The sequence below is a fragment of the Danio rerio genome, chromosome 5 (genome assembly GCF_049306965.1).
Source record: "Danio rerio strain Tuebingen ecotype United States chromosome 5, GRCz12tu, whole genome shotgun sequence".
NCBI classification, from domain to species: domain Eukaryota; kingdom Metazoa; phylum Chordata; class Actinopteri; order Cypriniformes; family Danionidae; genus Danio; species Danio rerio.
This window is the reverse complement of record NC_133180.1, coordinates 73700001-73726085: the sequence shown is the minus strand read 5'-3', so window position 1 is coordinate 73726085 and position 26085 is coordinate 73700001. Positions and strand designations below refer to the sequence as shown.

The window sequence follows — 26085 nt, the reverse complement described above, 5'->3', positions numbered from 1 at the left end:
TTGATCACAAAATGTATTTTAAATAGATTAATGAATGAAAAGGACTTTTGTAGACCCTTTAAAATTTATATAAAAACAATAAGTTATAAAAAATAGTGTAAGAAATTTGCAGTATTTTACTGTAATCAAAGTAATTGTTTCACAAAATGTATTTTAAATAGATTGATACGTGAAAATGACTTTTTGTAGACCATTTAAAATGGATATAATAACAATAAGTTATAAAAAATACTGTTAGACATGATCTCGTCATCTTTTTGGAATTTAGTTAAATTAAATTCAATAGTAAATACAAAAAAAATAAAGGTTTTGTACTATTAGTGTAAAACGTAAATGAATTACTGTAAAGGTGCTGTAAAAATTGTCATACTGTAAAATTCAATATGGTAATATAAGTTGCGGTGAGGCCATTTTACTGTCAAATGAAATTGCGGCAGGGCTCTGCTACTGTAAAACACATTTACATGTAATTTACTGTAAAGAGGCAATTGCAGTAACTTGCTGGAAACTGTGCTGCCATTTAGTTACCTCAAAAATACAATAAAATATCTAACAGTGTACAGTATTTGTTCATCTTTGTTGACATTACACTGTAAAAATGCTTTTACATTTTTTTTTACATGTAAAAACAAATCATAATGCAAAATTGGAGATCCTTGAATGCACATTCCACTAATGCTTATGCTAATAACTTTTCAACTGTAAGGTTCAAATTCCTGAGCTCATTTAGATTTTACACATTTCATATTTTAGTTAATATAAATATATTTTGGAGATTTCAAACTCATCTCAGACATTTTAACAGATAAAACCCCAAGCTGGTCACTTTGTTATGATACATCTACTTTCTTTTAGCAAGGTAATACACACACACACACACACACACACACACTCAAGCACACACACACACACACACACACACACACACACACACACACACACACATACTTGTACAGCTATCTCCATAAGGACTTCATATAAACGTAATGATATTTACTGTATATGATATCCCCCTAAACCCAAACTTTACAGAAAACAATCTGCATTTTTAAATTTAATCATCAAATTACTTAAGTATGTATGACTTATGAGTCATTTTCCCACAAATGTCCACACAAGGTCAAAATTTACTGTTATTGCTATACTTGCGGACACATTTGGTCCTCACAATGTAAGTAATACAAGGCACACACACAAATTATGTTTTTATAATACTCTCAGGACGCTTTTAGAGAATTTGTCCAATCTGAACAAAGTATCTGAAATCATAACCAGAGGTGGATTTCCTGTACAATGACGTAACCACGGACTCATTGCATTGTTAAAGAATTTAACCAGCTAGTCGTGACTGTTTCATGATTAATCTTCAAAACTGGCACTTATTTCCTTTGGGTGCAGAATTTCACCTATTGCTTGAAATATGTTGAAACTTCAAATGTTGAAATATGTCCAAAATACTTGGCTAATAATACTTTTGGGAAAAGCATGGCTAGTTTCTATCCTATAGGGAGGATGTTGAAATGTTTTTGCATGCCAAGAGAATGCCTTCAAATCAGCGCATTCATCTGTGTGTGAGTGAATCTGTGGAATTTACAGCACATTTGGCACTTAAAATATCTGTTAATTAACAGTTTCCATATTGTGTGTTCTTTTCGTTTATGTAAGGTTGTGAATTGCATTATGGGATGTTGATCTCTGCTCTGTCGACTTTTGATGTTGAAAATTAAACTCTATAGTTTAACAAAATTACTTTTATTGACCTTTCAGTTGTTTGAAATAATATAATGTATAAGAAATTATAATTTAGAGACAAAATAAATCTGTAAAATAACAAAGGTAATATAATTAATATATATATATAATTATATAAATAGTTAATACAAGGCTTTTGTAGAGTAATATACAACACCAACCCAGTCAATATATCACTTTCAACTATCAAAAATGTTCATAAAAGTCACTTTTTCAAGCTTTTCAAGGTTAAAAGTTGTTGGATGGAAGATCAAGGTCTTGTAATGCAATTCGATAGCATAAATAAATGGGAAAAAATAAAAAGATGAATCACAAAATAAGAAAAACGGCTAATTTAGGGATATTTTTGGACAGTGTAAGGGTTCAAATTAAGGACACATGCAGCGCTCAACACAACAAAACATGACAATGGCTTTGACTGCAGTGTAGTTTGTCCAAGTGAACTCAAAATTGGCATGCAGCGTCTGTTATTGTTCGTGATGATGGTTGTGTATCTTGAGAAGCATTTTGATGGCCCCATTTTTATGGCAAGATGTCAAAAAAAAAAGATAATCAGAAAATATCTGATTTATTATTTTTTTGCCCAAATGTGTTAAAGTGTAATCTTTGTTTTGGTTTATTTACTAACTAACATCATTTATGTTTATTATTTGAAGAGTTACTTCAGCCAAAAATGAAAATACTCACCTATAATGAAGCTCTTTTGAAGAAAGCTGGAAACCTGCAACCACTGACTTGCAAAGTAGGAAGACAAATACTGTAGAAGTCAATGGTTACAGGTTTTCAGCATTCTTTAAAATATCTTCTTTTGTGTTAAGCAAAAGAAAGAAACTCATAAAGGTTTAGAAACACTTGGAGTCGAGCAAATGTTTTGATGTGTATTTGATATTCCTCTGAACTATTTGCAAATCATTCATTCATTCATTCATTCATTCATTTTACTTCAGCTTAGTTGCTTTATTTATCAGGGGTCGCCACAGCGGAATGAACCACCAATTTATCCAGCATATGTTTTACACATGTATTTTTTCCTGATGATATTTAGAAGCATTTCAGCATTGATGCCAAGCTCCAAAAAACACCAACAACAGCAAAACAACATCATAAAAGTCTAGACAACTCGAGTGCTTTAATCCAAGGCTTCTGAAGCCAAAATAGAGCTTTGTCTGAAGAGAACAAAATGATATTTACAGTAAATCTGAAAAACAGCACTCAAGAATCATTCAAGACTTCCAGGCACCTCAGATTTTTAGTAATTCTTTTATTTACTCCTTCAAGTCGTTCCATACTCTTAACAAACTTCTGAAAACAAACTGTCGCTCCACTGGTAGTCTGTTCAGCCAAAACACAAATTGGGACAATAGATCTATATGAATCTGGTGGATTAATCTTCTACTCTATTAACTGAGTCTACTTGATCATAATATGAGGAAAATATGCTATTTAGGCTTTTATTAAAGGGTTAGTTTCACCCAAAAATGAAAATTCTGTCATAAATTTCTCACCCTCATGTTGTTCATAAAACCCAAATTAAGATATTTTAGATGAAATCCTGGAGCTCTCTCATTCTCCATAGACAGCTATGGATCAACCAAAAACATTGTCAAAACATTGAGTTGTTCGACAGTAATCATGCAAAGCTCCATGGAAACTTTTGTGTGGCAAAGAAAACTGTAAAAACTACTTTGTTCACCTTTGTCTTGGTTGGGTGTGTGTTTACTACGAGTAATAGGATGCTTTTTTGTGTGTTAAGTTGCTGACTCTAATGGTACAATGGTACATTATAGACAATTGCATTATCTATAGTAAAACCAACCTAAACTGTTGCTGAAAAGAAGATAAAAGCAGACAAAGTCATTTTTACTGTTTTTGGTGCACAAAAGTGTTCTTGTAGCTTCGTGTAATTACAATAGAACCACTGTAGTAATCTATAATGTTTTGACAGTGTTGTTGGGTTTTTTCTATATTTGTCTCCATCCATTGTTGTCTATGGAGGATGAGAGAGCTCCAGGATTTCATCTAAAATGTTTCAATTAGCATTTCTGAAGATGAACTGACCTCTCAGTTTATGGAAACAACATGATAGTGAGTAATTAATAACAGATTTTGATTTTTTGGGTGAACTAACCTTTTAATAAAAGCCTAAATGACATGAGTTGATCACATTGTGATGGAGAAGACTAATCAGCCTGATTCATATTTAGCTATCGTCCTAATTTTGTATTTCGGTAGACATCTGAGAGACAAAAATCTCACAGATATGTCACAAATATATTAGTTTGTTGACTTCTTCTAAGTGTACTTGAACATAATATGATGAAAAGATGCAATTTAGGCTTTTATTAAATGTTTAGTTCACGCAAAAATGAAAATTCTGTTAATAATTTCTCACCCTCATGTTGATCCAAATCCCAGAAATCTTCATTCATCTTCAGACACAAATTAAGATATTTAGATGAAGTCCTGGAGCTCTGTCATCCTCTATAGACAGCAAGGGTCCATGAAAAACATTGTCAAAACAGTCCATGTGACTTCAGTGGTTCAGCTATAATAATGTGAAGCTCTAACAACACTTTTGTGTGGGAAAAACTACTTTGTTTACCTTTTTCTTTAGTGTCAGATTAGAGTGTGCATTTACCACAGGTAATATGCATTTGCGTGTTGTGCAACAGTAGTAATACATAGTAAAACCACACCCTGAACTGTTGTGAGAAGAAGACAAAAGCAAACAAAGTCATTTTTTGTTGTTTTTGGTGCACAAAAGTGTTCTTGGAGCTTCGGATGATGACAGCTGAAGTCACATGAACTGTTTTGACATTGTTTTTGAATCCTTTTCTATGCTGCACTTTGAACGTCTTGATCCATTGCTGTCTATGGAGGACGAGAGAGCTCCAGGATTTCATCTAAAATGTCTTAACTTGCATTCTGAAGATGAACAAGAGTCTCAGTGAATGGAACCAACATGACAGTGAGTAATTAATAACAGATTTTAATCTTTTGGGTGAACTAACTCTTTTATAAAAGCTTAAATGGCATGAGTTGATCATATTGTGGTGGGGAAGACTCCTGATTCATATTTAGCTATCGTCCTACTGTAATTTGTATTCCAGCGGAGAGACAAAAATCTCACAGATATGTTACAAATATCTTAGTTTGTTGGATTATTGTAAATGTAGTTGATCATAATATAACGAAAATAGGTAATTTAGGCTATTATTAAGGGTCAATTCACCCAAATATGGAAATTCTGTTAATTTCTCACCTTCGTGTTGTTCCAAATCCCAGAAATTTTCATTCATCTTCAGACACAAATTAAGATATTTAGATGAAATCCTGGAGCTCTCTCATCCTCTATAGACAGCAAGGGTCATAATTAGTTTCATATTTATCTATCGTCTAAATTTGTATTTCAACAGATTTCCAATGTAGAGACAAAAATCTCACAGATTTATTACAAATACATTTGTTTTCAGAAGATTTGTTTTGTCATAATTTGTTATGAATATGGAAAGATTTAAGGGTAGGTAAATTAAAGAAATGCTAAAAATCTTCGCTTTTGGGTGACATAACCCTTTAGCACCAGGTAGCCCGCGAGGATCACATGTGTTGCCCGCAGACCTGTTCTAAAAATAGCTCACCATAGCGCCACTTACAAGTAAGCTTCATCTAATGTAGAAGTAATCATTTAAAATGTAAATATTTGCAGAGATATATAAAAATAAAGTGTTGCACACTGATACATTAAATACAGGGTATTTCCTACCCTGTTAAATCATTGTTGATAACTTTTGTGAGAATCATTACCATGATCAGTATCTTCACATGGATGAATATCATTAATTATTACCAAAAACAAATTATAATTAAAAGTAAATTGAGCAAATTTGTTATTTGAGAAGTGTTCATCAAACTGGTAGCCCTCCACATTAATCGGTACCCAAGAAGTAGCTCTCAGTTTCATAAAGGTTGGTGACCCCTGCTTTAACACAACAGAGGCTCAATCATAACAGGCATAAACGAATCCTTTACTCTGTTTGAATATATTTGAATGCATCCATAAATGTCCTGCTTTTTCCCTCCATCCAGTTCCTCACGTTCTGAAGACCTGTGCAGAGTTCATCGAGAAACATGGGATTGTGGACGGAATCTACAGACTCTCAGGAATCACATCTAACATCCAGAAACTCAGGTCGGACAGTTTTGTTTGAAACCCTACATGCATACACTCAGTATTGGGTGTAATTAGTAACTACTGTAAATAAATGACTTGAAATTTAGAATAAATGAATTACTGTTTATTTCCGGGAAATTTAATTATAGTTGCTTATAATGCATTTGCCTTAAATACTGTAAGTACATTCAACAGTTGATTTGTATTAATCAATTCAGAGAGGTAGAAATATACAAATATATTTAGCATAACAATTGTAATTTTGAACTAAAGCTTATATTCATCAAGATAATTTCACGTGCTTTAGAAAAGTAGCAGAGCCTTTTTATTATCTGGATATTCTGCATAATAATTAGATCAAATAAAGTACATCATCCATGCTTAAGAAACAATGAGTTGAGAAAGATTCATTCACTCATTCATTTTCTTTTCGGCTTAGTTCCTTTATTTAACTGGGGTCTCCACAGTGGAATGAACCGGCAACTTATCCAGCACATGTTTTACACAGCGGATACAGCTGCAACCCATCACTGGGGAACACCTATACTCTCATTCACACACATACACTAGGGACAGTTTTAGCATATCCGATTCACCTATACCGCATGTCTTTGGACTTGTGGGGGCAACCGGGGCATCCCGGAGGAAACCCATGCGAACTTGGGAGAACATGCAAACATGCAAGATTCGGAGCACTGAGAAATGGGGGTCAAATGCACCTGGGCATGGTTTGGATAGCCTAGTTTGAGTACACTCTCAGAATTGCATAATGTTTCGAGGTTGTCCTGTGGTGGGGTCCTGGTATTGAAGGCTTCAGGTGATGGCTGAAGAGATGAGTTTTAACCCAACTTACCCAACACTGCACGCATACAATACTTTAGTATGCTGGAAATGTTTATGCTACTTGACTTAAGGCATTTTTACCATCATTTTCTTTGTAGTAAACATGTGTTCCTCTCTGTGTGTGTATATTCAGACAGGAGTTTAGCTCTGAACTCTGTCCTGACCTCACTAAAGAAGTGTATCTTCAGGATATCCACTGCGTGGGCTCTTTATGTAAGCTGTACTTCAGAGAGCTGCCCAACCCGCTTCTCACTTATGAACTCTACAGCAAATTTACAGTAAGTTGTGTGAGTGGGGAAAAGGAGTGGGCTGGAATAGAATAGAATAGAATAGAATAGAATAGAATAGAATAGAAAACACTCCAAAAATTATTTTTGCTTCTTGTTCAAACAACTTTTTTAAAATAAGCTAAAACATCACAAATCATAAGATGTTTGTTATGACAACTTAATTATGTTGGGCTCTATTTTGACAGTCCATGCGCAGAGGGTTGAGTTTATTTTCTTAATGAGTTATAGGCGTGTTTTGAGAAAAAACCAATTAAAGCCTCATCTCCCATCCCTTTAAGAGCCAGCTGTGTCGCGCCATAAGCGCATTTTGACGTAAAGTAAGTTCACTTTCGCTTTTGCTCTCGTGGATAGGGAAAGCTTTACGCACAGGCATCAATTAGCCTATAAATAATTTCGTTTGTTAAGCGCAAAGATTTGGTTAAAAACTATTTTTAAATTCAGTTCTGATTTCTAGCAAACGAATAAATGAACAATAATAACCAAGTGTGGTCAAAATACTGAGTTATTTCCAAATACACCTGCCATGCCCCATATGGTCTAAAATTTGACAGGTGGAAAAAATCTAAAAATCTAAGCTTGTTTTTAATAAAACAAATATAAATATGGATATAATAAATAATACAGCTAATAATAATAACATTATACAAAAGCAAATTGAATGAACTGAAAAAGCCTCCCGAGATGAAGAAAGTAAGGCAGTGGTTTTTAAATCTTCATGTAGGTATATATATATATATCCTTAAGATATTATAAACTTTTCATATGTAAAGATATTTGCGTATTGCTCTGCATCTTGTGTGTAGTGTGTAAGCCAGGCGCACTTTGCGCCAGACAATAGACCGACTTTGTTCTGGTCTAAAGAACAGACTATTTCCAGTTTTTTCAAAATAGCAATGCGCCAAAACACGCCTGCTTTTTTAGACCAGAACGCCTATGGGCGCACATTTGAGCGCAAATGCATTTGCTATTTAAACAATGTGGCGCAACACCTCAAACTGACCCTTGCGCCGAGCTAAAAGTACCAAAAGAGTATTGCGCCGCGCCTTGCACCACATTGCGCCAGATGTTTAATAGGGCCCGTTATGTTCAATCCACTTAATTTTGTAAAAATGATTAGGTTGACTCAATCGGTTTGTGTTGGGATAACATTAAGGATTTGTGTGGAACCCAGCATTTTTTACAGTATACATTAGAATAGAATAGAATAGAATAGAATAGAATAGAATAGAATAGAATAGAATAGAATAGAATAGAATAGAATAGAATAGAATAACAAGTCTGAATCAGGTTAAGAGGTTTTGTTTTTAAAGTGTTTGAATGTCATTGTCTTAAATAGCAAATGTAACTACAAGTTAAACAATTAAACATTAAACAAGCAAACTTTCAATCATGTAAACGAGGGAAAACAAACAGTTTGTAAACGAGGTGTACAAACAGTAGGATATAAATTGAGATTACATTGCAAAAAATGCTTTTTTTTTTTACTTATATTTTTTTTTCTTTTTTCTAGTCCAAATTTTTTACCAAATTAATTTTGTGTCCATCTATAAGTATTTAGGCTTTCTACACAATCAGGAGCTTTCTTTCAAAGAACACGTAGTAAATTTGGTTCGAAAATTGAGAGTTAAGCTTGAATTTTACCATCGAAATGCATCCTGCTTTTCTCTTGAAGCTCGCAAACATTTGGTGTCTGCAACATTTTCACCATTGATTGGCTATGGGAATGTTTTATATATGAATGCCTCAACCAAATGTCTTCAGCCTTTAAACTCCGTCTATCACAGCGCTCTAAGGTTTGTTACAGGCTATCAGAGACTTACTCACCACTGTGAACTGTACTGTACGCCAAAAGCCTTCTCTGTATGTAAGAAGGTACCCCCACTGGATGACTCTGGTCTACAGTCTTCTGGGACTGGTGCCTTCATACCTAAGTTCCCTTCTTCATAAGTCAAACAGCCAGTATGCCCTACGTTAAAGCAAATCTTATCAGTTCCCCGGGTTCGAACTGAAATAGGGAAGTGAGCCTTTAGTTATGCTAGGCAGCCACCTTGGTCGCGTCTATGGACTCGCCGGCCCTGAACACACGTCGGCCACAACAGGAAATAAAAAAAACTGCAGCTGCGGTATTTGCGTTATTTTTTTAAGGCGTTAAATATTCAAATTAATCACGTGCGTTAACGCGCTAATTTTGACAGCCCTAATATTTACTGATCGTAAATCTCCCAGATTTATTACAAATATCTTTGTTTTCAGAAGATAAAATAATTTGATATGAATATGGAAAGATTTAAGGGTTGGTAAATTAAAGAAATGCTAAAAATCTTCGCTTAAAAAAAATTAGCTGCTTGTATCTTATCTTAAATGCTTTCGCTGTTAAAGTCACCTTTGTTTCTATGCTGATTGTCAAAGCAGATAAACATGCTAAATAGTTTTTTGCTAACAGCAGAATTATTAATTAAATCAACAACATTATTATGAACAGTGTGATGTTTCATAAGTGTGAGACAAGTTCGATAAAGCATTACGTTTTTCAGACAAAGGGATAGATCTCTCAAAAATGAACGTTTTTTCATCACATACTTAACATTTAGCTTTTAGTTTTGCTTTTTCTATACTGTCTACGGCAGATACATGTCTGATCTATAAACAGTAGTATCTGGATGCAGCCTTTATGATGCAAGCTGAGACTGCATCACTCAGCGATGCAATGTCAGACACAATGCACTCAAATGGAGCTAGTGACATCACTGTGACGGGTAGGGTTAGGGGTGGGGTTAGGTGAACCCATTACAAAGCATTGGATGCAGCCCAGATTGCACTGCACCAGGTCTGCAGCCAGACACCTCTCTCTATAAACAGTAGAAAACACTGTTTTCCAGCATGCAGCTTTCATTGTTAATAAATGTCTGTGTTTGTGCAAAGCATGCAGTGTCAGTTAAAGAGGAGCAGGAGCAGCTGCGAAACATCAGGAGTGCCATAAAAGAGCTTCCCGAGTCACACTTCAGGTACAGTCCACCTTTTTTTGTCCCAAGATGGTTAAATATGATATAATAAAATTAAATAAAATACCAAAGAAAGGGTTGGGTGTTGGAAACTGAGATGTGTGTGTCATGCGAAAGCTGAACAAATAGGATTATACAATAGTTAACTGAGATACAATATTTAAAATTCTGGAATATGGGGACGCATTGATATGGTTATTTTTGATCGATACTGACGGCCAATATCATTCATTCATTTTCTTTTCGGCTTAGTCCCTTTATTTATCAGGGGTCATCGCCACAGCGGAATGAACCACCAACTTATCCGTATGTTTAGTTATGCGAATGCCCTTCTAGCTGCAACCCATCAGTGGGAAACACCCATACACTCCCATTCACACACATACACTACGGGCAATTTAGCTTATTTAATTCACCCATTGCACATGTGTTTGGACTGTGGGGGAAACTGGAGCACCCGAAGGCACCAACACGGCCAACTGACTCAGCTGAGGCTTGAACCAGCAACCTTCTTGCTGTGAGGCAACAACACTACTCACTGCGCTACCCCAAATCAGTAAAGTTGACCCATACCTGTAAACTTCACCTGTGCAACATGCTGTAAAACTGGTTTTGTGGTCCGGGGTCACATAAGTGGCTTCTTTATTTACTCTTGTGTTGTTCAAGCATACTATATGTAATTTCTTTCCAATTTGACAGAATACCCTAACAGTGAATATTTCATTTGTTATTGACTGACATTGGCCTGATCTCTCAGTAAAAGTCTCCTTCATGAACCATTCACTCTTGTGAATCAACATGAACGCTTTCCCATGAATCATTTGACCTGTAGTTCACAAAAACATCATTACAGTACAATCGCTTTTCTTGCTGCTTATTTCCATTGTGCTGTGGAGGATTAAACTACAGCGGCACAACATTTTCCAAAAAACTTTGTAACTTTTGGTGGCACGGTGGCTCAGGGGTTAGCACTGTCGTCTTGCAGCAAGAAGGTCGCTGGTTCAAGTCCCAGCTGGGTCAGTTGGCATTTCTGTGTGGACTTTGCATGTTCTCCCCGTGTTGGCGTGGGTTTCCTCTAGGTCAGTGGTTCTCAAACTATGGTACGCAGGCTTCCTTCTAGTGGTACGCGGAGGAATGAAATATGTCATGTACATGCTACACACATTTCAAAATTTATCAAAAATGATGTATAGAATATGCCAATATGACAAATAGCCTATATTTCTGAGGTAATCTGCCATGTTTTTTTTTTTACTGTGCAGAGTTGTAGCTGCTTTACTGGGCCTACTACGCTACTCTAGTTCAATACTGCTCATTTTGGTGGTACTTGGAGAGACCATTTTTTTCCTGAGGTGGCACTTGATGAAAAAAGTTTGAGAACCACTGCTCTAGGTGTTCTGGTTTCCTCCACGGTCCAAAAAAAATGCGCTATAGGGGAATCGAATAAACTAAATTGTGCGTAGTGTATGTCCTGGTCCACCAGGTTGAGAGTTGAGCATTAGGATAACAAGCCACCTCATAAAAACTAGATGTTACCAAACACTAATAAGGTGCGGCTAAATATCAACCTTGATATAAATGGCCCTGGGAGTGAGTTAGTGAGTAAGTAAGTCAAATCATTAAACAACAGTGGTTTGTTCTTTAGTCAATCAAATAAATAATTTCTTAAGAGCAGTGTTTCTCAACTGGTGGGCCGCGAAAAACATTTTTAGTGGGTTGCAGAGTGTTTGGTTAAAAAAAAAACAACAAAAGTAAAATTTTTTACTTATTTTGCTTATACCAGACTTTTATTTTGAAATGCATGCGCGACAACCCTACTGTTTGACATAAGAAATTTCATTTAATTATTGCAACAAATATGTTGAAGTGCAAGTACGACCCTGAATATGTAAAGTATATATATATATATATATATATATATATATATATATATATATATATATATATATATATATATATATATATATATATATATGTATATATATATATATATATATATGTATATATATATATATATATATATATATATATATATATATATATATATATATGTATATATGTATATATATATATATATATATATATATATATATATATATATTGACAACAAAAAAGACTTAAAGCCTCAGTGTCATGTGTAGTGAGGTGCTCTCATAAGAGAGCATGAAACCTTCTAAATTAAAGCAACATTTAGAAACTAGAAAACGTGTTTTATTAACAGTTTATTATCAACAGTATTTGTCGTTTTTACTCTGTAATATTTCTATAATTTGATCCATTTTGGTAAACGACAGCAATACAATAGTGTTTATTTGTAAGTCTTGGTGAATTTCTTATGATCTGTCATTACTTGTTTATGTTAACAAATAAATACAAATTAAGTAGAATTCCTAAAATTGTATTATAGTTCCTAAAAATTTAGGTCGCGCTTGATGAGCATGTAAAAATGTGGGTCCCCAGTTGAGAACTTCTGCTTTAGATGACTAATAATACTGTACCCGTAACTGTTATTCATTTTTAATTCATAATATTTTTTTTTTGTTGTTAGACCAAATTAACAGAAATAGGACATTAAATAAGGCACACAACACTATAGGAAATGCTGTGTCTTTGCTCTGTTAAACTCACTTGGATTTTTATAATGAAAATTTCACAGGAGGACTAATATTTTGTATTCAGCTGTACATAAATGTCAATGTCTTTATGTTTTTTCCCCCCTCAGAACGCTGGAATACCTCACTAAACATTTGGCGTATTTAGCCACCCTCAGCCACCAAACCAACATGCATGCTCGCAATCTTGCCCTGGTGTGGGCTCCTAATCTACTTCGGTGAGCTTTATATTTTTTGTCTACACACATTTTCCATTGTCTACTTTAAACTGTTCCTATTGATCATCTTCTATAACAGCGCCACATATAAAAGAGAGAATTCATTCCCCCAAAAATTGAAACTTCTTCTCCTTTTACTCTCATTTAAGTGGTTCTGAACGTTTATGAATGTCTTTCCTCTGTTGAACACAAAACAAGACAGTTGGAAACTGGTAACTATTGACTTCAATAGTATTTGACTTTCCTGCCATGGATGTAAATGGTTACCGGTTTTCAACATTCATTTGCTTTTCGGCTTAGTCCCTTTATTAATCTGGGGTCGCTACAGTGGAATGTACCGCCAACTTATCCAGCACATACTCATCAGATGCCATTCCAGCAGCCGTTAGCTGTGTCCATCCAAAGATGTGATTTAAATTTATGCGCAAAACTAGAATATCGCATAAAACATTCGCAAATAAAGCAGCATCTCCATCCAGTGAGTCAAAGAGAAGAAAAATCGTCACTTCCTTATTAACTGCAGCCAAATATCAAAAAGAAAACAAAATTTTGGTGCGGTAGGAGAAGCTGCATGAATCTTCTTCCTATATAATAAATTACTTTAGACGAAAAGACACGCAATTAATGCCTACGATAGTTCTGTGAGGTTATAATAATAATAATAGACTGACCAGGTAAATCTGAATTTGGCAACACTGCTGTTTTTCGCACCTATTTTTATCATAACAAACTCACATGAATTTGTTCATGCGCATGCAAGAATTTATGCAGTAAAAGTGTTTCCATCTTAGTTTATGCGCATTTTTACTTATCGCATAAACAGTTTATCCTACTCAGTCATGCGCATATGGTTTTAATGCTTATTTTAAAAATGTATGCGCATTTTGGTGTATCCATAAGACATGTTTTATGCCATAATTCAAAATGCACATAAAAACAGGTGAATGGAACCATAGCTAGTGACATCCATAGTACTGTACACTCTCAGGCCGTACTCACACTATGTACAGTTGCCTCGAACCGGGCCAAAGCACGCTTGTCCCCCCTCCCGTCTCCCCCGACGGCCCGCACTCACACCACAATCGGGCCTGGACACGTTTACATCATCGATGCTGCGCTGTTCAGTGAGAAGCGCTCTCACTCAGCAGCACAGTGGAGATTTCTCTAGTTATATCGTTTCAGTCGGTTTGATATGCAGTGACATGCAGTCAAATATTTCGCCAAACAGTCCTTAGGGATGTGGTGACACACAGTCAGATATTTCGCCGAACAGATCCGCCCCTTTTGGTGCTCATAAACAATCATAAAGCCCTCGTGCTGCAGGAATGAGGTCTGCTGAAGGCGCGCAGCTGTCGTGCAGTGAGGGGTTTGCATCTTTAATAAACTATGGCAGTTTGCGTTCACTGAACAGTAAGAATAATTAATAAACACATATGAAACAGCCCCTTAAAAGTCACGTCAAGCTTTCAGTGAACCGCGCTCAGGCACACCTCTTCCAACTAGGCCAGGGTCGGCCAAGTGAACCATGCTTGAGCCCAATTCAGTCACTCACACTTCTCAAATGATCCGGGAAACGGGCCTGGGCACGGTTCGGATAGCATAGTGTGAGTAGGCCCTCAGAAATAAAGGAATGGGAGCTGTCACTGGTGCAGTACCTTTTCAAAAGATACATATTTGTACCTATAGAGTGCACGGTAGTACCTTAAGGTACATATTAGTACCCAAATTAAAAATGTACCTAATTAAAATGTACCTTTAAGGTACCAATATGGACCCTTCATGTAAAAATTTTCATCTTTTTTGGAGAGATCTCTTTAAGGCTTTTCCATTGTTGCCAGTTTGCCCGGTAGCTCGCCATGTAGGTTGGAGACACAGAGCAGAGTTAACCGCGATGATAGGGTTAGAGTCCTGTGAAGAACTGTTCCAGAAAGCGGTTAAGACAAAAACAAAAGCTAACAAAATAAAATAAAATAAAATAAACAAGTAAATAACAGGGTGGGAGTATGGTAAAATCTGAAAACATGGTAAAAATCAGGCGAGGGCTTTTCTTTTTCTGGATTGCTTTTTCTGGATTTTTGGATTGCAGTTTGGATTGCAGTTTTTTTAAAACTGTCGTTTGGTTTTAGGGAAGGGAGTGGGCAGATCAATTAGTGCTTTTAAAAACACTATTGGTTGGGTTTAGGGAAGGGAAAGGGTGGAGGGGATTGGTCAGTCTGTCAGTCGACAGCGGCCTCTGGTGGATTTAACAGCAGGCATGAATAGCACTCGCGAGAGAAATTTGAGATCTGAAAAAGCGTACCCAGCGGCCTCTGGTGGATTCGTGAAAACAAAAACTGCAAATAAATATAGCTCTTGGGATGTAGTTGTCGCTCTTCAGAAATATATATAGGAGTACATATTCAGCATGAGCCTGGGTTGAATTATTTTGTATTTATTATCTTAATTGTTATAATCTACTACCATGAACATGCTTTTCTAGCTTCTCTTTTGTCTTTTGCTGTAGTTCCAAGGAGGTGGAGGTGCCCTCTTGCAATGGAGATATCGCATTTCTAGAAGTTCGGGTCCAGCAGTCGGTTGTGGAGTTCATCCTCAATCACACCGAGCAGATCTTCAACCTGGAGTTTCAGCCTTCAAAGGCCAGAGACGGTACAGCTAGCATTCCATTAGCTATGAGTAGGCCCACTCGGAATCTGCACGTGCAGAAGTCTGCAGATTTTTAGCCCATCATTGAGTCTGTTTATTTACTTGTGTAAATGTGTGTAAATTTATATTTTTTCCGTTTTTAAATTAATTACAGTAATATTATCGACTGATATGAAAATGTTCATATGATTTATTTATTTATGTTCTGTCCTTTAGTAGATATATTAGATGAGAGAGTTGCTTTGATTATCAAATAAAACTGATCTATTTGATAATCAATAGATTATCAAATAGATAATTCTATCTATTCATTGTAAACATCTATCTACTTCAAACATCTATCTATTTTATTGAAAACATAGTTACAAGTTAAACATAATACCAATTAAAAATATTTTATATATTATTTCATATATTAAGTTTTAGTTATGATACTCCTAAAATCTTTCCACATAAATCCGGAGAGTTTTTATTTGACAAATTTCTGTTCATAGCTAGGGCCACACAGATTCTGCAGATGTGTTTTGCTGTTTCTGCACAGAATCTTGTAAAAAAAAAAGAAAAAAAAAGAAAAAAAGCATTTATCTTGTATTTAAGGTTCACGATGCAAATCTAATTAGATATTTTAATAAAATCTGGTATGAAATCAGTCTTTTGTTTAATATATCCTCTTATAGAGAGAAAGTATTACTATTCTAACTGTATTGTAAACAGATTGAATAAACATTTGTATATTATTCCATAACATTACTGAAAATAATTTAAAAACTGAATAAATATATATTTATATACATTTCCATAAGTAAACAACAAGGTTATATTAGTTAGTGTTTGTTAATGCATTAGTTAACATGAATTAATAATAATTAACAGCTGTTTTTTAGAAGAATTATGTGAAAAAAAAATTATATCTGTCAATGTGTGTTGTGAAAATTTTGTTGTTGTTGTTATTAATATTATTATTATTAATATAGTTTATTATTAATATTGTTAATATTATTTTTGTTATTATATTTATTATTATTGTTATTATAATAATGATTAATATTATTAAAATACTTTTATTATTATTAATATTATTATTATTATTATTATTATTATTATTATTATTATTATTATTATATTTTTTGTTATTATTATTAATAATAACAAAAACTATAATAATAATAATAATAAAATAATACAACTATATTGATAATAATAATATTAATAAACTATAATAATAATAATAATAATAGTAATAACAAAATAATAATAATAATAATAATCTATTCTATAATAATAATAATAATAATAATATGATAATAATCATTTATTATTATTTTTATTATTATACTTATTATTATTATTATTTTGTTATTACTATTATTATTATTGTTAATGTTATAGTTTATTATTATTATCATTATATTTTTATTATTAGTTTTATTATTATTATTATAATTGTTATTATTATGATTATTATTATTATTATTATTGTTGTTGTTGTTATTATTATTGTTGTTGTTGTTGTTGTTGTTGTTATTTAAGGCCACATAATTTAAAGTGGGACCAAATTTAATATAAGACTAAATAAATATATATTTACAGATATTTACATAAAGAAATAAACAGATTGAATCTGCGGATTTCTGCGGGCGTAGATTTCATGTGGGCCTAGCTAAGAGTAACTGGAGCAATAAAGATGACAGATTTTTGTTAGCATAGTCACTAAAGAAGCATATTCTAAAGTAATGTTTAAATGAGAGTAGAAGCAGCATTGAGATGAGATTTTATTTGATATGTAAGCCATCTGGGTATTCTGTATCCACGCTGAATGAATTAAAACAGGATATACAGTAATTGGAAATTGCAGCTCATTTAGGTAATTAGCATACATTTGGGTTGAGTGCAGCCTATGCTCAGTGGAAAGCCATCCACAGTCTTCCACAGCTTGTGATAATTTGATCAGGGGACATGTGTTTGTTTTACCACAGCCTATTTAAGCTGCTCCATTATGCCCTGAATTTATACTCACTCACAGAAGAAATCTGCCTATGAGTGCGCTGATTAGAAATAAAGTATGTAATATTAGTGCGAATGCAATTACATTCTTGAGAACGCAACACGGCTACACAATCATTTTGCTTAAAAAGATAGTTCACCCGAAATTACAACTCTGCCATTATTTACTTATCTATTATTGGTGTGGAAAATTTTTTCTTGTTCTGTTAAACACAAAACAAAATATTTTGAAGCATGTTGAAACCGGTGATGAGATTTTCCTATGGATGTCAGCGGACACATTTTTCAACTAATACAAAATTAGATTTGAAACAATTAAAGTTAAATATATATATATATATATATATATATATATATATATATATATATATATATATATATATATATATATATATATATATATATATATATATATATATATATATGTATATGTATATATATATATATATATATATATATATATATATATATATATATATATATATATATTTTTTTTTTTTTATTATTATTATTATTATTATTATTGTAGTTTTTTGTTATTATTATAGTTGTTATTATAGTTTATTATTATATTTGTTATTAATATTATTATAATTATTATTATTATTATAGTTTTATTATTATTATTAGTAGTAGTAGTAGTAGTAGTAGTAGTAGTATTGTAGTTATTATTATTATCATTATTATTATTATTATTAGAGTAATTATTATTATTATAGATTATTATTATTATTTTATTATTACTATTATAATTATTGTTATTATTATAGTTTATTATTATAGTTGTTATTATTAATATTATTATTATTAATATTGTATTTTTATTATTATTGTTATTATAGTTTATTATAATTCTTCTTATTATTATTATTATAGTTATTATTATGATTATTATTATAGTTATAATAATAATAATAATAATAATAATTACTCTAATAATAATAATGATAATGATAATAATAATAACTACAATACTACTACTACTACTAATAATAATAATAATAATAAAACTGTAATAATTATTATTATTATAGTTTTTTATTATTGTTATTATAGTTTATTATTATTATAGTTATTATTATTATTAATATTGTTGTTGTTGTTGTTTTATTATTATTGTTATTAAAGTTTATTATTATTATTATTATTATTATTATTATTATAGTTCTTATTATCAGTTGAAAATAAAGTTGTCCTTAAAACAATCTAAATTTAATAATATGTCGTACATTTCTTTGCATGTGCAATTTGTGATGACTGTTATGATAAAGTCAGGAAATGGGGATTTGGAGTGGGGTGTAAACACAATAGCATGAGGTCTGCAGCCAAAAATGTAACAGCAAAACAATAGGCATGTTGCATACAAAAAAAGCGTACCGCTAATGGCTGCACGCATGCAATTGTGTTTTTGTTGAAGTGCTAAAGGTGTATTATTCACTGCATATCATCTCAAGCCACTGTGTTTTGAAATTGTTGATTAGATACTGTATGATAAAAGCCAACACAGGCTTACCGTCCATAAACCGTCTGAGTACATACTGTATGATGAAAACCAACACAGGCTCAACGTCTACCATTTTTATGTCAAATAAATGACTATTGGCTAACAACTATTGTTTCTTTTCACACTAATGAGATTTACAGGGATATATTATCGACCTATAATAGATTATTTTGACAGTTATTGCACAAAACCAAATTAATACCACAGGACAACTTAATAGTGTCTATGATTTATTGTTGAATATGTTTGCCTGACTTGTCTATCTCCATATGGACACTTTTCTGCCGTGGTCAGTTTGCTCAGTAGCTCACCTTGTACGGTGTTGTTTTTGTGCTGCAGAGTGCTCAGCTTTGAGTCCAGTGAAGCATTGCTGTATAAATGGTTAAAAGCAATGCAAAATCAAGGTAGTTCACAGTGCACTTTTCCCTTTATGTTTGCTTTTGGAACACAATAGGTTGGGTTAAGGGAAGGGTTTAGCTCAGTGGTTCACTGTATAACAAGCCATGCATTTTTCATGGACGTACACAAGAACAAAGTGTGTTTGAAAACATACTTAAAGTAATTTTAGATTTTCACAAATATAAACAGCGCCCTCTAGGCAGATTTGTGATCTAAAACGTGCAACGAAACATGCCCAGAGGAAGGTAGTTTACATTTTACAAACATACAGGCAGAGGCATGTATTTCCGATGTGCATGGTTGATGAAAATGGGATCATTATCATTAAATTATACTGTTAAAACCATTTTATTGAGCTAGGCATAGAACCAAGAGAGAACCTGATGTGTTTACACAAGATTGAGCTAATTTTAATGTTTACTGCTCATAATATGCTAATACTTCAGACAGTTTTTTTATGGATTTGTAGGCCATAACAAATTTGTCTTTCCAGCCAATGCGTTTTGAAAATGTTGAGTAGATACAGTATGATTAAAAACCATCACAGGCTCATTAGAAATGCATACCTCAGCCTACATTTTTGTAAAATCATAAAAACGTATGTTTTTATGCAGGTTTGAGTTGAAATTAATGCTACGATGCAATATGACACTAACGACTATTGTTTCTTTTCACACTAATGATATTTACAGGGACATAATATTGATGTATAAAGGATCTTTTTTTACAGTTATTGCACAAAACCAAATAAATTCCATAGAACAACTTAATGATATCTATGAATTAATCAATTTGCCTGACTTTGCATGGTCAGTTTGCTCAGTAGCTCACCTTGTATGGTGTTGTATTTGTGCTGCAGAGTGCTCAAGTTCAAGTCCAGTGAAGCATGCTTGCACAAAAAGTTAAAAGCAATGTAAAATCAAGGTTAAACTATGTGTTCACAGTGCACTTTTCCCTTACAGTTGCTTTTGAAACACTATTGGTTGGGTTTAGCGAAGAGTTTAGCTCGAAGGTTCACTGTATAACAAGCCCTGCAATTTTCATTGACATTCACAAGAATGATGTGTGTTTGAAACACATAACAAAACTTACCTAAAGTAACATATTATATAGACTTGCACAAATGTAAACAGCGCCCTCTAATGGATTTGTCATCTGAAACGTGCAACGAAACGCATCCTTAGGAACGTATTATAAATTTCACAAACATATATGCAAAGGCATGTATTTCCAATGAGCATGGTTGATGAAAATAGGATTATTATCATGAAATGACACTATTAAATACAATTTAAATGAGCTGGGCATCGAACCCAGAGAGAACCTTATGTGTTTATGCAGGATTGTGGTCTTTTTATTGTTTACTGCTCATGATATGCTAATGCTTCACACTGGTTTTTATGGTTTTGTAGGCCCTAGCATGGCCTGTGGGGAGAAGTACGCCACCTTGCCTGCCAGCACACAGTGTGGGCCCATGAAGCTCATGAGTCTGGAAGAAGCCCAGGCTCGATCTCTCAGTCCAAACCATCCAGTAATGAAAGAAAGACAAAGAGAAAACAGCCTTCCAGACACCAGCACTGCTGCAATGTATCACACAGTAATAGATCTCTCCGACAGCAGGTACAGTATCATATACAGTAGGGCTGCACAATATATCGCTTCAGCATTGATACCAATGTGCTATCAGCAAAAGTCACATCACTGGATCTGCAATGTCAAGTATGGTTAATAGTTGAACTATTCACGATTAGCTATTATTTCTGTTAAACATATTATGTGAGTTTAAAGCATTCCGGCACAATCAACAATAGCATTTGTTGCTTCAACAAAAACCAATTAAATTTTTATAGTGAAGGCTGCCAAGTGTCATTTTACATTAGATTGTTTTTTTATAATTGTGTCCAACCAATTAAGTCTTACCAGACGAATATTAAACTCATTTTTTTCTCATTTGTATGTTTTTTTTATTTTTGGCCCTAGAAATCTGGTTGAAAGTTAATTTAAATCATTTATTCACATGCATTTCACTCTAAAATGACCTCAAACACTCTGAAATTCTGAATTCTTCACAAAAGGAGTTATTCAATCCATCTGGTGAAATATATTTAATACCGCAATGTATATCACTGAATATATATATATATATATATATATATATATATATATATATATATATATATATATATATATATATATATATATATATATATATATATATATATATATATATATATATATATATATATATATATATATATATATATATATATATATATGAGCAATATCACACAAGTAGCAGTGTGCTATGGCTGTATATCAGCACTGGTGGGAGGCGTGCATTGGCCCCACACGTTGATATTTGGTTGATTTTAGGTTGAATGTTGGACATTGACGTCGGCCTGACGTTGGGTTCTGACGTCAACCCAATTTTCATTTCCAAACAAAATGCAACATCCCTATGACGTTGGGGTTCAACATCAATCTGATGTCATGTTGACTTTCTGTGCCTGCTGGGTGTGCTCCCTGCAGCCCAAGACTGGTTACTCACTGAAGCTAAGCAGGGCTGAGCCTGGTCAATACTTGAATGGGAGACCACTTGGGAAAACTAGGTTGCTGTTGGAAGTGGTGTTAGAGAGGCCAGCAGGGGGCGCTCAAGCTGTGGTCTGTGTGAGTCCTAATGCCCCAGTAAAAGTGAAGGAGACACTACTCTGTCAGTGGGCGCCGTCTTTCGGATGTGACGTTAAACCGAGGTCCTGACTCGCTGTGGTCTTAAAAATCCCATGGCACTTCTCGTAAAAGAGTAGGGGTATAACCCCGGTGTCCTGGCCAAAGTCTCTCAATCGGCCCTTAAGATCATGGCCTCCCAATCATCCCCATCTACCGAATTGGCTACTACTCCAATAGCTGGTGTGTGGTGAGCGCACTGGCGCCGTTGTCCTGTGGCTGCCGTCGCATCGTCCAAGTGGATGCTGCACACTGGTGGTGGTGTGAAGAGACCACCCTCATGATTGTCAAGCGCTTTGGGTGTATGGCCATACACAATATGCACTATATAAATACACATTACCTTACATTGTGTTTTTCTCTTCAGTTGTTGTGTTGTAGATTTGCGGCTCTTGTTGGTGTCGTCGTCTTCTTTGGGTCTCAGTTTTGGCTCAGCTTTAGCTTTTATTGTGAATATTTTTTTATTTACAGACAACTGAAGCTCCTCACCAACACACTGATCAATCTTCTGCTGGTCATACTTTGTTTTCCATGTGAGGTTTTATTTCACAATTTTTGTATTTACTTTTTTATTATTCAAAGAGATACACAAATTGCACGTGTTTGTATATTGCAGGTGCAAAATACAAATCAAATACAAAAGGATAAAAAATAAATAAATAAACAAAGTTATATTAAAAAATATATAAATTTCCAAATTTTTGGACCTGTCAAACATCAGATCATTTTTTTTTTTACCTTTACTAACTTTAGGGGTGTACTAATTTTGCACATGACTATGTACTCATATTCTTCATTACTCATTTTTCCATTGCATTCTGAGACATTAATTAACCTTCTCCTGACGCAGAAGAAAGTTCTCAGGAAAATCAAAGAAGTGGAAGTCCATTTTCAGTCTCGGGCGATCTGTCATCGACTCTAAAGGGAAACTGAGTCGCAATGGGAGTGTGTTTATGAGAGCCCAAAATTCTTCAGGTAAGAAAGAAAGAAAAGACAGAGAAAGAAGAGTTTCAGTCATTAATCAAAATGCCAACAGAACATTTCAGGCCACCTACATCACGCAGCAGAGCAACAATAATTAGGTTTCTTCTATAGAATAGTGCAGAAATAAACCACAGTAAACTTCACTTTTTTAGTATGCATGTCATTTTAAAAAATAATCATCACAATGAACAAAGTTGTCTTTATATAAAGTAAATTAAATTAAACATTTACTTGTAAATTGTTTCGTTTTAATCAAGGTTGTACTTTCATATTTTACACAGTAAATGTATCAATTATAAGTTTCCTGTTGCTTGTTTATTTAATGGCAATGGCATTATTGGACATTATTAATAGTTTAAGATGTAACTTTTTAGTGACTTTTATTGACATTTTTAGTGTTTTGATTAAAAATAAAATTTGCAATATAATATATAAGAAATAGCATGCATGGAAATAAATCTGTAAAAAGAACTAGCAGTTCATTATTGAATCTTTATATCAATATATATGTCACTTTCTACATTAAAAGCAGAGATCAATTCATATATTGTAAATAAGATCATTTAGCTTTTGTGAATCTGTAAATTAAAGGAAAAAATACTAAGCTACATTAAGTAATATTAGGAATATATATTTTTTTAGAAAAAAACAATAAAGGTTATAAAAACTTTAAATCAGATTCAAAAATTAAAGTTTAGACTAAACCATGAGTATCTAATCTCAATATAAATATAGATATACATATATTGATAAATTAAGAACAAGATCAAATATGAAACGGTTTAATGTGTCTGCTTGTTTCTCTTCAACAGAAAAGACTGCTATCCGGCCATCCAAAAGCATGGACTCTCTCTGTTCTTTTCAAGCACCAGGTGGGGCTAGATCTCCATATCTTCATTTAGAGAGCGGTCATAGTGTGTTTTTGTTGTTTCTCTTAAAAAGAGTTTTGAAAGGTTTGCACTGTAAATAATTATAAATGTATAGTTAAAGGCCAATTATTAGCCCATTTGTGAAATATCAAATCTTTTAAATTATTTCCCAAGTGATGTTTAACAGAGTAACTAAACCTTCACAGTATTTCCTATTACTGTGTACAGTATATTTGTCTAGTGAAAGTCTCATTTATTTTGGCTTAAATAAAATAAATTTTTACATAAAAGGAATATTATAGATAGATATATACAGTTGAAGTCAGAATTATTAGCCCCCCTTTGAATTTTTTTCCCTTTATTAAATATTTCCCAAATGATGTTTAACAGAAAAGGGAAATTTTCACAGTATGTCTGATAACATTTTTTCTTCTGGAGTCTTTTTATTTTGGCTAGAATAAAAGCAGTTTAAATTTTTTTATAAACCATTTTAAGGTCATTATTTTTAGCCCCTTTAATGGATGGATGGATGGATGGATGTATGGAAGGACATAGATAGATAGATAGATAGATAGATAGATAGATAGATAGATAGATAGATAGATAGATAGATAGATAGATAGATAGATAGATAGATAGATAGATAGATAGATGGATGGATGGATGGATGGATGGATGGATGGATGGATGGATGGATGGATGGATGGATGGATGGATGGATGGATGGATGGATGGATGGATGGATGGATGGATGGATGGATATATGATATATGGATTCTGGCATCTGGCATGTTGTACATTAGTTTGTATTAATAATGTGTGTCATCCCTGTCAAATAAAGCTGAAATAAAATAAATGATAGCCACATTTGAATCTGCTCTCCATTAAACAGCACTTAGGAAACATTTGAAAAGATTTACAATTTTACAGGAGGGATAATCATTTTGCCTTCAACTGTATATATTCAATGTATATAAAGAGACTTATTAAAATAAGAGAGAATAATGAGGCGATGAGAAGGAAATAAACACTACATTAATTAAGATGTCAGAGTGTGGCACATGTCCTTTGGGCAATTTATATTTCACTGACGGTTTATGACTGGTTTTTGTTCTCAAAGAAGGCCTGCCTTTATCTATTTGCATGGTTTTCAGTGAATGTATTGATTCTGCTCTCATCAAACCTCACAGAAGAGCAATTAATCACATTAAGGGCACACTTTATTTTATTAGCAAATGTTCCTTCTTTTAATTAATCCAGTTGTTTGATGTGTTATATCATGCAAACATATTCACTTACAGTTGAAGTCAAAATCATTCACCCTCCTGTGAATTTTTTTTCTTTCAAATATTTCCCAAGTGATGTTTACCAGAGCAAGGAATTTTTCACAGTATTTCCTATAATAGTTTTTCTTCAAAAAATGTTTTATTTCAGCTAGAATAAAAGCAGTTTTTAATCTTTTAAAAACCATTTTAAGATCAGTATTATTAGCCCTTTTGAGCAATATCTTTTATTAATTTGCTGTAATATAATGGCTTGCCTAATGACCCTACCTTAGCCTAATTGAGCCTTTAAAAGTCACTTTAAGCTGAATACTATCTTGAAAAATATATAGTCAAATATTATGTACTGTCATCAGGGCAAAGATAAGAGAAATCAGTTATTAGAAATGAATTATTAAAATTATTAAGTGTAGAAAAGTGTTGGAAAAAGGCTTTAAAGGCTTCTCTCCGTTAAACAGAAATTGGGGGGGGGGAATATAGAGGGGGGCTATTAATTCTGACATCAACTGTATATGAGTGTGTGTGTGTGTGTGTGTGTGACTCGGGTGTGAAAAGACTTTTTGGACAGCTGTATGTTTGTGGATTTTGAGATATCTCTTTTTTTTTTTTATTACTTCCATTCAGATGAAGACAAAGCAGCAGCAGAAGGAGCCAACGGCATGTTCATCCCAATTCACAAGTCCCGAACCCTGGGCTCAGATATCAACTACCTGAATAAAAAAGATCCAAAATGGGACTTGGAATCTCAGACGGCTTCAGGAGGATCCCTGAACGAGAAACGAGAAGG

General features: G+C 33.4%; 2 protein-coding genes across 3 annotated transcripts in view; both read left to right on the top strand.

Annotated features, from left to right (window-relative positions):
• eif4e1b (eukaryotic translation initiation factor 4E family member 1B) overlaps positions 1-15728 on the top strand; it is a 109564-nt gene extending 93836 nt beyond the window's left edge. Inside the window, exon 6 of the transcript XR_012405737.1 lies at positions 15566-15728. The gene's annotated coding sequence lies outside the window, so the exon portion shown is untranslated. The remainder of the gene's footprint in view (positions 1-15565) is intronic.
• Positions 1-26085, top strand: part of arhgap31 (Rho GTPase activating protein 31) — a 54756-nt gene that overhangs the window by 14057 nt on the left and 14614 nt on the right. Inside the window, exons 2-10 of one of the 2 annotated variants that reach the window (XM_009301997.4) lie at positions 5839-5941; positions 6900-7044; positions 9979-10061; positions 12781-12888; positions 15392-15534; positions 20851-21058; positions 23016-23137; positions 23959-24018; positions 25923-26085. The exon at positions 25923-26085 is cut by the window's right edge and continues 626 nt beyond it. In XM_009301997.4, the coding sequence (XP_009300272.1) occupies positions 5839-5941; positions 6900-7044; positions 9979-10061; positions 12781-12888; positions 15392-15534; positions 20851-21058; positions 23016-23137; positions 23959-24018; positions 25923-26085 (1135 nt within the window). Of the gene's footprint in view, positions 1-5838; positions 5942-6899; positions 7045-9978; positions 10062-12780; positions 12889-15391; positions 15535-20850; positions 21059-23012; positions 23138-23958; positions 24019-25922 lie in introns of both variants that reach the window. The other variant, XM_005165631.5, reaches the window with a different exon arrangement.